This window comes from Pezoporus flaviventris, unplaced genomic scaffold (genome assembly GCF_033815535.1).
Source record: "Pezoporus flaviventris isolate CSIRO_AGI_PZ_B2104156 unplaced genomic scaffold, CSIRO_AGI_Pfla_v1 ptg000056l, whole genome shotgun sequence".
Taxonomy (NCBI): domain Eukaryota; kingdom Metazoa; phylum Chordata; class Aves; order Psittaciformes; family Psittacidae; genus Pezoporus; species Pezoporus flaviventris.
The window spans coordinates 842,931-859,125 of NW_026892604.1; the positions used below are offsets into that span (position 1 = coordinate 842,931).

Sequence of the window (16,195 nt, forward strand, 5' to 3'; positions counted from 1 at the left end):
GCCAAAAAAACCTAAGAAGGCATTATCAGATCAGCTTTCTTGCTTAACTTCTCTCCTGTGTTTAGCAAGACATAGGAATTACTAAGTAAGGTTTGTTTTTACTAAAATCTAAACAGGAATGCAAGTTCAAATAAAGTTCTAAATCAGCCTTGTTGGATATCCAGTGCCTCTAAAAACTGAACAACATGGCATTCTATATTAAATTATAAATAGAGTTTCTCCTTGTAAAAATGAAACTGAATCTGCCTTAAGAAATTACAGTATTGCATCAGATCAGAGGTTCAGCTAATGTGGTTTCTAAAAATAGCCAAGAGTGGATGCTCTGAAGGAAGAATGTAAGAAGAGGGCATGCAGATAGAGCCTTCTGCAGGCTATTGGCTGTCTGCAATGCTTTGTAGTTGTATCCTGCTAATGCATTTTGCATTGATGTCTCAAAGAGTATGACTGGAATTAGGAATGTGATTTACTCTAATAGCTCTGCAAAGCCCTTAAAGTGCTTAATTCAGGGAGGCTTCTTAGCATCATAGGTTCTTCTGATGGTTTTATTGCCACTTCAAATACATCAAACTGAACACGTTCCTTTTAAACAGGAGAAGGAGTCTGTTTTGAACAATCTTGCCAAAAAAGCCAAACTAACAGAAGACATGTTTAACAAGATACCAGGAATGCACTGCAATCCACTTCAAGGAGCTATGTATGCTTTCCCACGAATCTTTATTCCTTCCAAAGCCATTGAGGAAGCTAAGGTCAGTCAGTCATTTTTACCCAAATCCGTTTTAACCTTCAAATATTTGTGCCTGCCACTGCTAATGATGACTTTTTTATTCCAGGGATAAAGTCATGTAGCTCCAAAGCAGCACTTTATTGACTATGTATTATCTTAAATATAGCATGACCTTTATCTTAAGAGAGGAAAACAAAATGGAGCATTTCATTACAGTGGTAAGGTTTCCAGGTTGAAAATGTTGATGGAGGATGTTAGTGTTAATAGATTAAGTCATAGGGTGGGTAAATAGCTGGACCTGTGCAAAGTCCAAGCTGCTGCCTGTACGTTGGTTAGGTAGGCCAGAATGTGGAATGGGAATTGTGAATGGCAGTGTACTACTGATGCTGTAAAACAAGCCCAATCCAGGAAGCATGGGAAAGAGGGAGGGAGGCTTCCTTACTATTTTTACCTTTATGCATTTGGGCCAGTAAGCTACATTACTGAAAGACAAGTCTTTTTGATCCTAATTAGAGCTGCATTTTCTAACATCTAATATTCATTTTTTAAAGGGAAATTTATCAGCATAGCTGAGAATAAATAGAGCTGGTTTCCAGCTGATTATTTGATTAGGCATTTAACCTGCATCTGTTTAAGAACCTCCATAGTTATTAATCAAGGGACCTTGATTAACATCTGTTTAACATCTCTGTCATTGACATGGACAGCGGGATTGAGTGTGCCCTCAGCAACTTTGCCAATGACACCAAGCTGTGTGGTTAGGTTGATACCCTGGAGGGAAGGATATGCCATCCAGAGGGACCTTGACACACTTGTGAGGTGGGCTGATGCCAACCCTATGAAGCTTAACCATGCCAAGTGCAAGGTCCTACACCTGGGTCGGAGCAATCCCAGGCACAGCTACAGGTTGGGCAGAGAAGAGATTCAGAGCAGCCGTGCGGAGAAGGACTTGTGGGTGCTGGTTGATGAGAAAATGAACATGAACAGGCAGTGTGCACTTGCAGCCCAGAAAGCCACCCATATCCTGGGCTGCATCAAAAGGAGTGTGACCAGCAGGTTGAAGGAGGTGATCCTGCCCCTCTACTCTGCTCTCGTGAGACCTCACTTGGAGTATTGTGTGCAGTTCTGGTGTCCTCAACCTAAAAAGGACATAGAACTGTTGGAACAAGTCCAGAGGAGGGCCATGAGGATGGTCAGGGAACTGGAGCACCTCCCATATGAAGATAGGCTGAGAAAGTTGGGGCTGTTCAGCCTGGAGAAGAGAAGGCTGCGTGGAGACCTCAGAACAGCCTTCCTTTATCTGAAGGGGGCCTATAAGGATGCTGGGGAGGGACTCTTGATTAGGGACTATAGTGATAGGACAAGGGGTAATGGGTTAAAACTTAAACAGGGGAAGTTTAGATTGGATATAAGGAGGAATTTCTTTACTGTGAGGATGCTGAGGCACTGGAATGGGTTGCCCAGGGAGGTTGTGAATGCTCCATCCCTGGCAGTGTTCAAGACCAGGTTGGACGAAGCCTTGAGTGGCATGGTTTAGTGTGAGGTGTCCCTGCCCATGGCAGGGGGGTTGGAACTTGATGATCCTAGGGTCCTTTCCAACCCTAACTGTTCTATGATTCTATGATTCTATTCTATGACTTTCTAGTCAGCATATAATTCAGGGGAAAAAATATAGTAACTGCCAACAAAAGTGGAACACACACCTCTCAAATTAATTTCATCTCAACAAATGTCAGTTGCTGAGATTTTTGTAAGTAGGATTTTGAGACAGTTGACAAAAAGCTGCAAGCAAGGAGAAAATCAAGAATATCTAAACCCTTTCTTTTGAAGCAAGTGTTTTGTGTAAGTTCTTCAGTCTTGTTCCTCCATGAGATAGATACAGAATGTGAGCTTTCCTACTAGCAACTGCACTTCATTCTCTTTAGTAAACAGAGTAAGAAAGTAATAATGTAAGGTAAAGATTCGGGAGGAAAGACAGCAATGAAATTCTATATATTGGGAACATTTATAATAATTCAAAAGCATTCATTCCCTTAGGTTCATAAAACGGCACCTGATATGTTCTATTGCATGAAACTTCTGGAAGAGACTGGAATATGTGTTTTACCTGGAAGTGGATTCGGCCAAAGAGAAGGAAGCTATCATTTCAGGTGCAGTTTCTTTAAAATCAAACAAACTGTAATAAGCTAAGTACCATGCCAGTATTTTCTCTACTGATTAAATGTAAGGATTTTTGTTTCAGTTTATGTTGTTTTAATTTCTACTGCACATTTTCTGTGCACTGACAACTAGGTCAAAGACCTGTTCTGCTAGATGAGCTATTCAGTCTTTTACAGAGTTTTCGCAGATTGCTGACATAGTTTCATTCTATTTTTATACACTAATATTTGAAATGACTTCTCCATGAATACAAAAATAATAATAGCTAATCCTGTAATCTTAATGTTGGCTAAGGCATTACAAAAATTGCCCTGCTTTCTGTTGGGAGGGTACGTTTAAACAGTGTTTCCGTATGGAGGAAGTGCATGAAAAATGCAGTAGCATCTTCCCTATAAATCTGCTCCTTAAACATGCTGAATAATTCTCCACTTTACCAAAACAAGATGTTGAACTAAATCTTCTAATACCAAAACTGTAAACATAAACTCTGTTGCTTTTGTTTCCAACAAATGGCAGTTTACACCAGCTGAGCCACTGACAGCTAGAATGTATCATGGATTTTAGTCCTGTTTAGTCTGAAGCAAAGTAACAGAGGGTAACTTTAGCCATGAAAGCTCTGCAACACAATATCTAATCCAGATAGCTGGATTAGGTATATGGGTGCACGCAGCTCTAGAAAAAATCTAGTGCAAGTCCGTGCCCATACCAAGTGTGGGAAAAACATTTTGTGCTGTAGGTCTTACATACATACTCAATATGCAGAAGAAGAAAGGAAAAAAAAAAATTCAGTTCAGAAAGAAATGTGTGTTTACCCATAACTGCCCATCCCTAAAGCTCAAACAATATATGTTATTGGCATAAATACCACAAAAATGGAAATTGAGTTGCAGTTTTTTCTGATAACCTTCTTTATCACTCCACAGAAAATAACAGTTCTTGAATTCTTGCATATTCACCCACTGAAAAAAATTGCTCTAGTTTAATAGTATAGTTCAATTACAGCATAAATGCAGGAAATAAGATAATTACATCAAAACAGGTATTAAACTTAACACATTACTAGCTGTGTCCTGAGATTAATCAAGATCTGTGCAAAGATCACAGTTTAGTCTGTTTTGAAGGTAACGTGGGTTTTGTTTTTATCCTTTAAATATTATTTTTCAGAATGACCATTCTTCCTCCAGCAGAGAAGCTGAAGATCCTACTGGAGAAAATGAAAGATTTCCACATAAAGTTTCTTGAAAAATATGCATGAAACTACTGTGGCTTTTCCTCCTCACCCCCATAAGATGAATACAGAAAATGAGCAAAGATGTGCTGAAAGTGTGCTGTTCATCTCATTTAACTGAATTCAAAATAGGTAGAACCAATCTCTGATACTGCTACAACCTATTGGACTATTAAATTTATTGACTGGTATGGAAGGTGTTGTTACCCCAACTTTTTTTTTTTTTTAAGGGAAAGGGAAGGATGTGAAGCAAGCAGTGAGAAGATATAGTAAAGGATTTTGTGCCTTGATTGGAAGCTATATTCATGAACTTTTGACGCAATAAGCTGGGGAAACAAGTTGCTCATTAAAAATGCTACTATTGGGGGGGGTAACAAAACAAATGTCAAGAGCAGTTGTTTAGCAAGGAACATGTTTCTCATCTTAAAATTCTACTAAAGAAAAATTCAAAATCCTACATTATAGGTATTGTTTTGTTTAATTTTTTTTTTTGGGGGGGGGGAGGTGTTGTTAAATATGAAGTGTTCCCCAGATCTGATTAAGCATGTAGGTATAGTGTGCTTATTAAAAAAAATTATAATCTTTGGCAGATGTGTGCAGATACCTTTGAACTTCTGTTAAAAGAAATCCTGCCATCGCAGCGTAATCTGACTGGAACATATAGTTCTGATCAGAGGAGTGAACATGGTGTCTCCTTGAACCCTATTTTTATGAAACTGAAACACAATGAGGAATAATAGCTTTTTGTTCATGCTGTGCAACACACTATTCCAGCATAAGAAGACTGAACACTTCCTTTCTTAACAACTCCATGGGTCTCCTGTTAGCTCGTATCTTATATATACATGGAACACAGTAAGATGCTGTTTCAAAGCAGATGTGAGTACTGCCAGTCCTTTCAAGTAGGGTGAAATATAACACTATTTCAGAATTGCTTTATCTATGGAGAACATTTGTTTGGAAGCACAAGAGATCTGTTAGCTGGCCAAAATCCTGCTCAAATGGCAAGGACTAACAAATGTTCTTTAGCAGGAGGAAGGCTGGAAGGAAGGCTGGGGGTGCTTTCTAATAAAAGAAAAGGTATTTAAAGGAAAGTGTCCTGCACCAAGCATAAAGATAGCGATAGTTCAGCTCACACTTAAATCTTCCACAGTCTTACTTCTGGGTGATGACCCTGAGTACTTATTAAAATGCAGTATTAAAAAACAGGTCACCATCTAGGAGTACAGCTGTATTACTCTGGTAATCTGTGCCAGTTTCCCTGCACAACAAAAGAAGGCTTCTGTTTCTCTGGATTTGGAAGCTGGACACCTTCCTCTGGCACTGATAAAAGACTGAAGGAACATAGCTTCTGTTATTCAGCCATTAAATATTAGTATTTGTCAGGCTTAGGCTCAGCATTTACCATGTTTACTCATTAAGAATGTCTCATTTAATCTAGTCGTTATTTTTTAAGTTATTATTTAGAAGTAAACTCATTTTTATGTCTACTATCACTTTGTTAGGCTGCCTTTGTAGTTGGCTGAACTCCCTATGCTGATCCAGGTTACTAAAGCCAAGGGCTAGAGAATCACCATAGGGATAAAGCCTGTGCCAATATCTTATGTGTGGAAGACAAGAGATGTTGCCAGTAATTGTCCTGCAAGCAACTACTTCTCTACAACATAGCTGGTATACTTCTCACAGGTCTTTATTGAAGTCTGTGAGAATTTAGTACTTCTTAATCACCTACCAGTAGTCCCAGGTTCATAAATGAAAGTGGCGCACTGCTATGCAAAGTTATTATGGAGGCATAGAGAAAAAATTATCCTTGTAGAAATAGACTTCTTGTAGGGCAGCAGACTGAGAACACTTACATTGCTACTATCCATTGATAAATACAGCCTTTTATCTGTTAGTGCTTTCCACATCCTTAATATGCACTAATAAAACAAATCCAGAAAGCAAAACCATTCTAAGAGGTCAGAACATTGATGTAAAAATAAGGCAAACAGCACATTCCTGTTGTAGGAATGTGTCCAGATGAGATCTGGCTTTGGATTTGTGATGCAGTGTAGATTGAAGCTAAGATCTAATAACAGGAGTTAGAATATTTTTTTATATTTTTGTAATTGCAGCTTTTTCATGGGGGTAGTATTTGTAATCTTATAAGTCAACAGATTTTATATTTGCCTTGCATTTGCACCTGATACTTCTGGAAAAAACTTAAAGGTTTACAAGTTTCTAATAATTTACAAGTGTGAAAGGCTTTTTGTTTTAAGTTGGGACAGAAATTCTTACACTTTTAAATCAAAATATAATGGCATAAACTAAGTTTTTTCTAAAGATTCTATGATGGTGCCTTTTATGTTTCTGACATTATAAGGGATAACTATTTGTTCTTGAGGTATCTCATATGGAAGGGTGGTGATTTCTATTATCCATCTACAATATTTGTATGTACTGTGATAAGGTTAATGTATGTTTTTGTGGAACAATCCTGTAAAGCTAAGAAAAGATGCTTATTTTCAATGTCTCTGAAATAATTTCATTATTAACAGACAATGCTGACTTTCAAATGCATGCTTCTGAGTTTGATTCTCCTACAGGTGCTCCTCATAATGGTACTTCAGATGGTTGAGACTTCCAAATAATAAAGCACATGTCGAAACAAGAACAGATAATAGTTCTCCATTTCCTCTGTCACTGAAGCAGCACTTGCTGGATTACACTATCAGGCATTAAACTTCATATTCAAAATAGTATTTACTTTAATCCATCTACCTGATCATTAATTTCTGCATCACGGCCAATTTAAGGACTTGAAATTTGTCAAACTTGTTACCACAAAACTATTTTCTGTACACAGAGATGGTCTTGGGCATGTTTTATGCTCATAATTAGTATCTTATTATGTAAGGAGTTGTAACCAGGAGTTAGGCAAGACAGACTTCTTTCTTCACACTGGAGATCAACTGGTCAGTTAAGGCTTATCAACTGTGGCCCGAAAGCTTTGATGAGGGGTTTACTTGGTATTATAGAAACATAGAATAGTTAGGTTGGAAAGGAAATTAAGATCATCTAGTTCCAACCCCCCTGCCATGGGCAGGGACACCTCACACTAAACCATGCCACTCAAGGCTTCGTCCAACCTGGTCTTGAACACTGCCAGGGATGGAGCATTCACAGCCTCCCTGGGCAACCCATTCCAGTGCCTCACCACCCTAACAGGAAAGAAATTCCTTATATCCAATCTAAACTTCCCCTGTTTAAGTTTTAACCCATTACCCCTTGTCCTGTCACTACAGTCCCTAATCAAGAGTCCCTCCCCAGCATCCTTACAGGCTCCCTTCAGATACTGGAAGGCTGCTATGAGGTCTCCACGCAGCCTTCTCTTCTCCAGGCTGAACAGCCCCAACTTTCTCAGCCTATCTTCATATGGGAGGTGCTCCAGTCCCCTGATCATCCTTGTGGCCCTCCTCTAGACTTGTTCCAACAGTTCCATGTCCTTTTTATGCTGAGGACACCAGAACTGCACACAATACTCCAAGTGAGGTCTCACGAGAGCAGAGTAGAGGGGCAGGATCACCTCCTTCAACCTGCTGGGTCACTCTCCTTTTGATGCAGTCCAGGATATGGTTGGCTTTCTGGACTGCAAGTGCACACTGCTGGCTCGTGTTCATTTTCTCATTGACCAACACCCCAAGTCCTTCTTTGCAGGGCTGCTCTGAATCTCTTCTCTCCCCAACCTGTAGCTGTGCCTGGAATTGCTCCAACAATATTCACATATAAATTTACATATAAATATTCAGACACATAGTCTCAGGTTTTCATGTGAGATACTTCACAAATGCACATTTGAATTGCTTTAGTTCTTTTGAGGTTAAGGCTAAATTGGTTGGCATAAATTGGAGGGAGGAATAGGGCAAGGGAGGAACAAGGAGGGGAGAACTGCTGCACACAGGTACTCTGTAAAAATAAATGCACTTAAATAAGCATGTGCAACTTGGTAATTGTTGGGGGGGGAGGGGGCAGAAGCAAAAATTCTTCCTTCTAGATGGCTTTGGTGTCTCTCCTGCAATATTGGAAAACTGCCATTCTCTATCTCACGTTCACAAAGGCTCACAAAGCTACACCCAAGTTTCAATTCCTGTTACAATCTATTATTCTCTGTCCCTTGCTCAGTAAGAACTATACTCCTTTAATTTTCTGTTGCAATTGAATAGTTGTCATGGTTTAAACCCAGCCGGCAGCCCAGAACTATGCAGTCACTCGCTCACTCTTCCCCCCCTTTTTTCCTAACCCCACTCCCAGATGGTTGGGGAGGAGAATTGAAAGAATGTAACTTCCACAGTTTAGATAAGAGATAAGAACAGCCCAGTAACTAAGGTATAACACAAACCACTGCTGCTATCACCAATAATAATAATGGTAAGGGAAATAACAAGGGAAGAGAATACAACCGCTCACCACCCACTGACCAATACCCAGCCTGACCCAAGCAGTGATCTAGCCCTTCCGGGTAACCGCCCCAGTTTATATACTGGGCATGACATGCTGTGGTATGGAATACCTCTTTGGCTAGTTTGGGTCAGGTGTCCTGTCTCTGCTTCCTCCCGGCTTCCCCTCCTCCCTGGCAGAGCATGAGACTCAGAAAGTCCTTGGTCAGAGTAAACATTACTGAGCAACAACTAAAACCGTCTGTGTTATCAGTGCTGTTCCCAGGCTGAAAGTCAAAAACACCGCACTGCACCAGCTACTAAAAAGGAGAAAAATGACTGCTACTGATGAACCCAGGACAGTATCAACCCCTTATTCTATACCATTCACGTCATGCTCAGATCCCACATTTTTCAATGTACCATCACTCTTGTCTCATATATATATAAATACACAAACACACAAAGAGAGATATCATTTGGTAGGGGATATGATATGCCCATTTAATGCCATGCTCTTTGGCCCAATTGTGTATGAAGTTGTTCCAGAAATGAGTTTCATTGACTGACTCAGTTCTCTCTGGGGTGCCATTTTATCACAAAATCTGCTTCTCAAGGCCCAGGATAGTGTTCCAGGCAGTGGCATGGGGCACAGCGTGTTTCCAGCCATCCGGTGGTTGCTTCTACCATGGTAAGCACATGGCGCTCGCCTTGGTGCGTTGGTGGGAGTGTGATATAATCAATCTGCAAGGCCTCCCCATATTTGTACTTCAGCCATCATCTTCCATACCAAGGAGGCTTTAACCGTTTCTCTTGCTTAATTGCAGCACCTTTCACAGTTGTGAATAACCTGGGCAATAGTGCCTATTGTTAAGTTCACCCCTCGATCACGAGCCCATCTCTATGTTGCATCTCTGCCCTGATGGCCTGAAGTGTCATGGGCGCACCAGGCCAAAAACAATTCACCTTTATGTTGCCAATCTAAGTCCATCTGAGCCACTTCAGTCTTAGCAGTTTTATCCACTTGTTGGTTGTTCTGGTGTTCCTCAGTGGCCAGACTCTTGGGTACATGAGCATCTATCTACACGACATACCTTCCCCACCAGGTTCTGCACCTGGGCAGCAATATCTTTCCACAGTGCAGCAGCCCAGATGGGTTTACCTCTGCGTTGCCAGTTGCTCTGCTTCCATTGCTGCAACCACCCGCACAGGGCATTTGCCACCATCCATGAGTCAGTACAGAGATAAAGTACTGGCCACTTTTCTCCTTCAGCAATGTCCAAGGCCAGCTGGATGGCCTTCATCTCAGCAAACTGATTTGATTCACCCTCTCCTGCAGCAGTTTCTACAACCTGTCGTCGGGGACTCCATAGAGCTGCCTTCCATCTCTGATGCTTCCAAAGCACTGGAGGGACCCACTGGACTAGCTACTTGCCCATACTGTCCCACACACCCAGCCACTCATGGCTGTCCATCTTTGGGGAAGATCTCTTGGTGGTCCTCCTATGTTGTCATCTAATCCTAGACAAGACTTGATCTGGTCGCTGCCTAGATTCCACAATCGGACAAGATTGGGCGCTCTCAGGGTGGTCACGCCATAGGTAAAACATAAAGAGAATACGTAGCCACAAGCTGGTTCCCAGCAAGAGGAGCAGGGTGCTTTCAAGGGCATTGAAAGGATATTCAGGATCTTTAAATCTTCCAGAATCTACTCCCACTGTAAAGAGCCTGGTGAGGGAGCAGAGGGTGTGAGGGAATGTCTCCTTCATAGGCTGACCACCCAAGGAGGAAAAAAAAAAGTGTAACTGCTAAATACTTCCATTATGTACCTCCCAAAGTATAGAGGTGATGACCACACTGGGAACACATACGAGCCCAGATTCATGATCAGTGAGTCTCTTGTATTACAAGTCATTGCCATGAAGTAAAGCAAAACAATAACCCTAGCCCAGGCCCCCAACTGCTAAACACTAAAACAGCAAATACCAGCTGCAAGTAAGGTACAACACGCTGAAACTCCGAGATCAAGAACAACTCTGAGAGACAATAAATCAGCATTGTGACAAGTGACTATTAATCCGAAACAGTGAATGCTTATCACAAATATGATTAGACACACTCCGGTCAGACCTGTCGTTATCTCAACCCCTCACTCCCCACGTTGGGCACTACAAAGAACTGTAGTGGTTTAAGGCAAGCTGAAAACCCAGAACCATGCAGCTGCTCGCTCACTTCCCCCCCTTACCTCACCCCACCCCACTCCTGGAGGGATGGGGAGGAGAATGGAAAGAATCTAACTCCCATGGGTTAAGAACAGTCCAGTAACTAAGGTATAACACAAAACCACTACTGCTACCACCAATAATAATAATGATAAGGGGAATAACAAGGGAGGAGAATACAACCGCTCACCACCTGTCAACCAATACACAGCCCGACCCAAGCAGTGATCTAGCCCTCCTGGGTAACTGCGCCCAGTTCATATATTGGGCATGACATGCTGGGATATGTGGTATGCTTTGGCTAGTTTGCGTCAGGTGTCCTGTGTCTGCTTCCTCCTGGCCTCCCCTCCTCCCTGGCAGAGCATGAGACTGAGAACGTCCATGGTCAGAGTAAACATTACTGAGCAATAAGTAAAAAAATCGGTGTTATCAGCGTTGTTCCCAGGCTGAAAGTCAAAAACAGAGCACTGCACCAGCTACTAAGAAGGAGAAAAATGACTGCTGCTGCTGAACCCAGCACAGTGCTATGCTTGAGCGTGTGCTCACCAATAGGGAAGGGCTCATCGGAAAAGTGACGCACCAGGGCAGCCTTGGTTATAGCAATCATGAGGTGGTCAAATTCGAGATCCTCAGGACAGTGAGAACAGCATGCAGCAAGCTCATTGACCTGGACTTCAAGAGGGCAGACTTCGGCCTCTTCAGGAACCTGCTCAGTAAGGTTGAATGGGATACAGCCCTAGAGGGCAGGGTGGCCCAAGACTGTTGATTGATATTCAAGGATCACCTACCTCAAGCTCAGGAGTGCTGCATCCCAACTAGAAGGAAGTGCAGCAGGAGGGCCAGGAAACCTCCTTGGATGGATAAGGAGCTGCTGAGGAAACTTCAAAAGAAGAAAGAGGTTTATAAAAGGTGGAAGCAAGGACAGGTGTCCTGGGAAGAGTACAGGGATGTTGTTCGGGAAGCAAAGGACTAGGTTAGGAAAACTATGGCGCAGTTAGAACAAAATTTGGCTAGGTATGTTAAGGTTAACAGGAAGGGATTCTATAGGTACACTGCAAATAAAAGACAGACCAGGGACAATGTGGGCCCTCTCTGGAAGCTATTGGGAAGACTGGCTACCCTGGATTTGGAGAAGGCTGAGGTTCTGAAGGACTTCTTTGCCTCGGTCTTCACTGGCAAATGCTCTGACTAAACCACCCAAGTCTTGGAAGACAGACACAGGGACTGTGAGAATGAAGACCTTGGGCCCACTGTAGGAGAGGATCTGGTTCAAGACCATCTTAAGAACCTGAACGTACACAAGTCCATGGGACCTGATGAAATCCATTAGCAGGTCCTGAAGGAGCTGGCAAATGAAGTTGCTATTGCTAAGCCACTGGCCATCATACTTGAAAAATCATGGCAGTCAGGTGAAGTTCCCAACGACTGGGAAAAGGGAAATAGAAGCCCCATTTTCAAGGGGAAAATGGATGACCTGGGAAATTACAGACCAGTCAGTCTCACTTCTGTGCCTGGCAAAATCTTGGAGCAGATTCTTATGGAAGGCATGCTAAGGCACATGAAAAACAACAAGATGCTTGGTGACAGCCAGCATGGCTTCACGAAGGGGAAATCCTGCCTGACCAATTTGGTGGCCTTCTCTGATGGGGCTATGGAACTGAGGGACAGGGGTAGAGCAGTTGACATCATCTACTTGGACTTGTACAAAGCACTCAACACTGTCCCACACAACATCCTTGTCTCTAAATTGGAGTGACATCAATTTGATGGATGGACCACTCGGTGGATAATGACCTGGCTGGATGGCCGCACGCAAAGAGTTGTGGTCAATGGCTCAGTGTCCAGTTGGAGTCCAGTAACAAGTGGTGTCCCTCAGGGATCGGTGTTGGGACTGGTTTTGTTCAACAACTTTGTCGTTGACATGGACAGTGACCCTCAGCAAGTTTGCCTATGACACCAAGCTGTGTGGTTCGGTTAATACGCTGGAGGGAAGGAATGCCATCCAGAGGGACCTTGACATGCTTGTGAGGTGGGCTGATGCCACCCTTATGAAGCTTAACCATGCCAAGTGCAAGGTCCTACACTTGGATGGGAGCAATCCCAGGCACTGCTACAGGTTGGGCAGTGAAGAGATTCAGAGCAGCTGGGCGGAGAAGACTTGGTGCTGCTGGTGAATGAGAAAATGAACATGAGCCAGCTTCAGTGTGCACTCACAGCCCGGAAAGAAAACCATATCCTGGGATGCATCAAAAGGAGTGTGACCAGCAGGTCGAAGGAGGTGATCCTGCCCCTCTACTCTGCTCTTGTGAGACCTCACCTGGAGTATTGTGTGCAGTTCTGGTGTCCTCAACATAAAAAGGACATGGAACTGTTGGAACAAGTCTAGAGGAGGGCCACGAGAATGATCAGGGGACTGGAGCACCTCCTGTTTGAAGACAGGCTGAGAAAGTTGGGGCTGTTCAGCCTGGAGAAGAGAAGGCTGTGTAGAGACCTCATAGCAGCCTTCCAGTATCTGAAGGGGGCCTATAAGGATGCTGGGGAGGGACTCTTCATTAGGGACTGTAGTGATAGAACAAGGAGTAATGTATTCAGACTTGAACAGGGGAAGTTTATGTTAGATATAAGGAAGAATTTCTTTACTGTGAGGATGGTGAGGCACTGGAATGTGTTGCCCAGGGAAGTTGTGAATGCTCCATCCCTGGCAGTGTTCAAGGCCAAGCTGGACAGAGCCTTGGGTGGTATGGTTTAGTGTAGTTCCATGGCAGGAGGGCTGGAACTAGATGATCTTAAGGTCCTTTCCAACCCTAACCACTCTGTGATTCCATTACTTTCAGAATTAAATCTAGATTAGTCTTTCTTCTTTTCTGCTTCCACCCTTGGTCCACATAAGGAAACAGAGATCACAAGTTTCAAACAAGGAGGGAAAAAAGAAAGCTTCCTGAGGCATGGAAAGCAAAACTGGTAAAGAACATGAAGTTAAAACCACTATTAAACATAGATTAAAAGTCTGCTCTCACTTGATAACCAGAAAATACAGGAATAAACCTCTCAATCAGATTATACCTGAAATTTACAGTACATTTATGAAGTTACTCTTAACTAACTCAGTAGGTTAATCTGAAGTAACACCCATTTTCCATTAAATTGATAAGAGCATCACATTAGTCTGGCATCAGCTTTTGATTACTGCAAATGAACATTTCAAGATGAATGGATTTAACTTTTCAAGGTAATCAAAATGGCAGCACAGTACTGATACTTGGGCAGGTTCATATGATGTGCACTGTAATGAAGCACAAGGATTCTTCTAACAGCTGAAGTCATTCTTTTGAATTATCACCAAGCTAGGTAAGCCTCTAGAACCCCATTTGGTCCTTTGAAATTTGGTAAGCATACAATTAAATGCCCTACATCTCCTTTACAGTGACTGCTTGAACTTTGTATTTGCATCAGCCTAAGGCTATCGTGGAAGGTTATATGCTAATAATCAAAATACAGTTTTCCTATTACATCATATTTTGATGAGGGAGCAATTGCTGCATAGGAAGAGGTCTGTGGCATGGTGTTTTATTTTTCTTTAAGCAATAGTTATCTTTCTTCCACTGATTACTTCTAACTTCTCTGCAAACTTTATTTTCAGAATATAGTCTCCTCTTTTACGTGAACAAGAACCACACAACTGTATTTTATGTGTAACTGTGCAGCGTGAACACCTTAGTAAATTAAATGCACTTAAGAGGACCCATCAGACTTTCTGTAAGTCACATTTAGGTCCATTTACATCACTGTATATGCTAAAAGAGGTGTCACAAAATGAGTTGGACAAGACTTCAAGTCTGTTTTGGGTTATTTTTGGGTGTGGGTTGGTGTCATCCCCCCTTTTAGCTTCTTGAGATCAATATTAAAGACTAATTGTCCACTAAAAAATGGTTCTAATACAGCTCTGGTGATCACATTTTCTTCTCCCCACATATAGAACGCTCTTCTGTTTATAGTGCCACCTCTACCATAAGTACTTCAGTTGCAGCTCTTTACAACTGAGAACACTCAACTAGTGTTTGATTATTCATAGCAGTCATGATAGCCCAGTTAAAGTATTGGTAGCTATGTTAAGCATTAAATGCCATCAGCAAATTACTAAAGCATTAATAAGTGTAGTAGTATATTACTGGCAACAAATACTGAAATCAAGACACATCAAGTTTTTCACAATTCAACTTCGTAAAGGGATACCTTCTTGACAGAGCAGATCTCTACAGTAAGGGCAACTCTGAAGAACAGTCACCAGTCACTGAAAGACGTTACTGTGAGGAGCCTAGGTTGATGTAATCTCAGAACTGAAACAGCTTGACTAATGTTGTATACCTCTTCATTTCAGCATGCTAGCCAAAAGGTTACCACTAATCATAGAATAGTTAGGGTTAGAAGGGACCTTAAGACCATCTAGTTCCAACCCCCATGCCAACGGCAGGGATGCCTTGCACTAAACCATGTTGCCCAAGGCTCTGCCAAACCTGGCCTTGAACACTGCCAGCAATGGAGCATTTACCACTTCCCTGGGCAACCTGTGCCAGCACTTCACCACACTCATCACAGTAAAGAACTTCTTCCTGAGCTTTCCCTGTTTCAGTTTAAACCCATCACCCCCTGTCCTACTGCTACAGTCACTAATGAAGTGTCCCTCTCTAACATCCTTACAGGCCCCCTTCAGGTACTGGAAGCTGCCCTGAGGTCTCCACGCAGCTTCTCTTCTCCAGGCTGAACAGCCCCAGCTTTCTCAGCCTGTCTTCATATGGGAGGTGCTCCAGCCCCTGATCATCCTTGTGGCCCTCCTCTGGACTTGCTCCAAGAGCTCCACATCCTTCTTATGCTGGGGACACCAGAACTGCACACAGTACTCCAAGTAGGGTCTCACAAGAGCAGAGCAGAGCAGAGGGGCAGGATCACCTCCTTCAACCTGCTGGGTCACACTCCTTTTGATGCAGCCTGGTATATATATTACATATATTCCTGAAAAGACGAATGTTTAATGTAAGGTGGTAAGTTCAGAGCACATACTCTGTTTTCCAGGGAGGTAAATCCTACTACTTAATCAAAACGCCTGTTCTCTGCTTTAATCTTTACAGATTAAGATGCCTTCTTTGGTAAGTAAATCAGGATAAAGAAGTAGTATGTGACAATAATCTTATGAAAAGCAACCTGAAGTTTTAATAAATTCAAAGAGAGATTCACTAGATGAGAATGCCACAGCATAAGAAGTCAATACTGAAATACAGGTCAAACAGAATTTATTCTTGCTTGTTTTAGAGTCTATAACAAGGATGTTCAGCAACACTCAATTACCAATGCCTATCCAAGCACATGGAAACACTTAGCGAGTTTGTCCCTCCAACCTAACTGGTAAAAGTCAACAACTCTGAGCAATACTAAACGAGTCACACTT

The 16,195-nt window shown here is 42.3% G+C and overlaps 1 protein-coding gene across 1 annotated transcript in view; it reads left to right on the top strand.

Annotated features, from left to right (window-relative positions):
- The window catches only part of GPT2 (glutamic--pyruvic transaminase 2), a 29,469-nt gene extending 22,701 nt beyond the window's left edge, over positions 1-6,768 (top strand). The window contains exons 9-11 of the mRNA XM_061469332.1: positions 591-746; positions 2,762-2,874; positions 4,049-6,768. Of these exons, the coding sequence (XP_061325316.1) occupies positions 591-746; positions 2,762-2,874; positions 4,049-4,139 (360 nt within the window). The 3' untranslated portion in view covers positions 4,140-6,768. The remainder of the gene's footprint in view (positions 1-590; positions 747-2,761; positions 2,875-4,048) is intronic.
- The last annotated feature ends 9,427 nt before the right edge of the window (positions 6,769-16,195 follow it).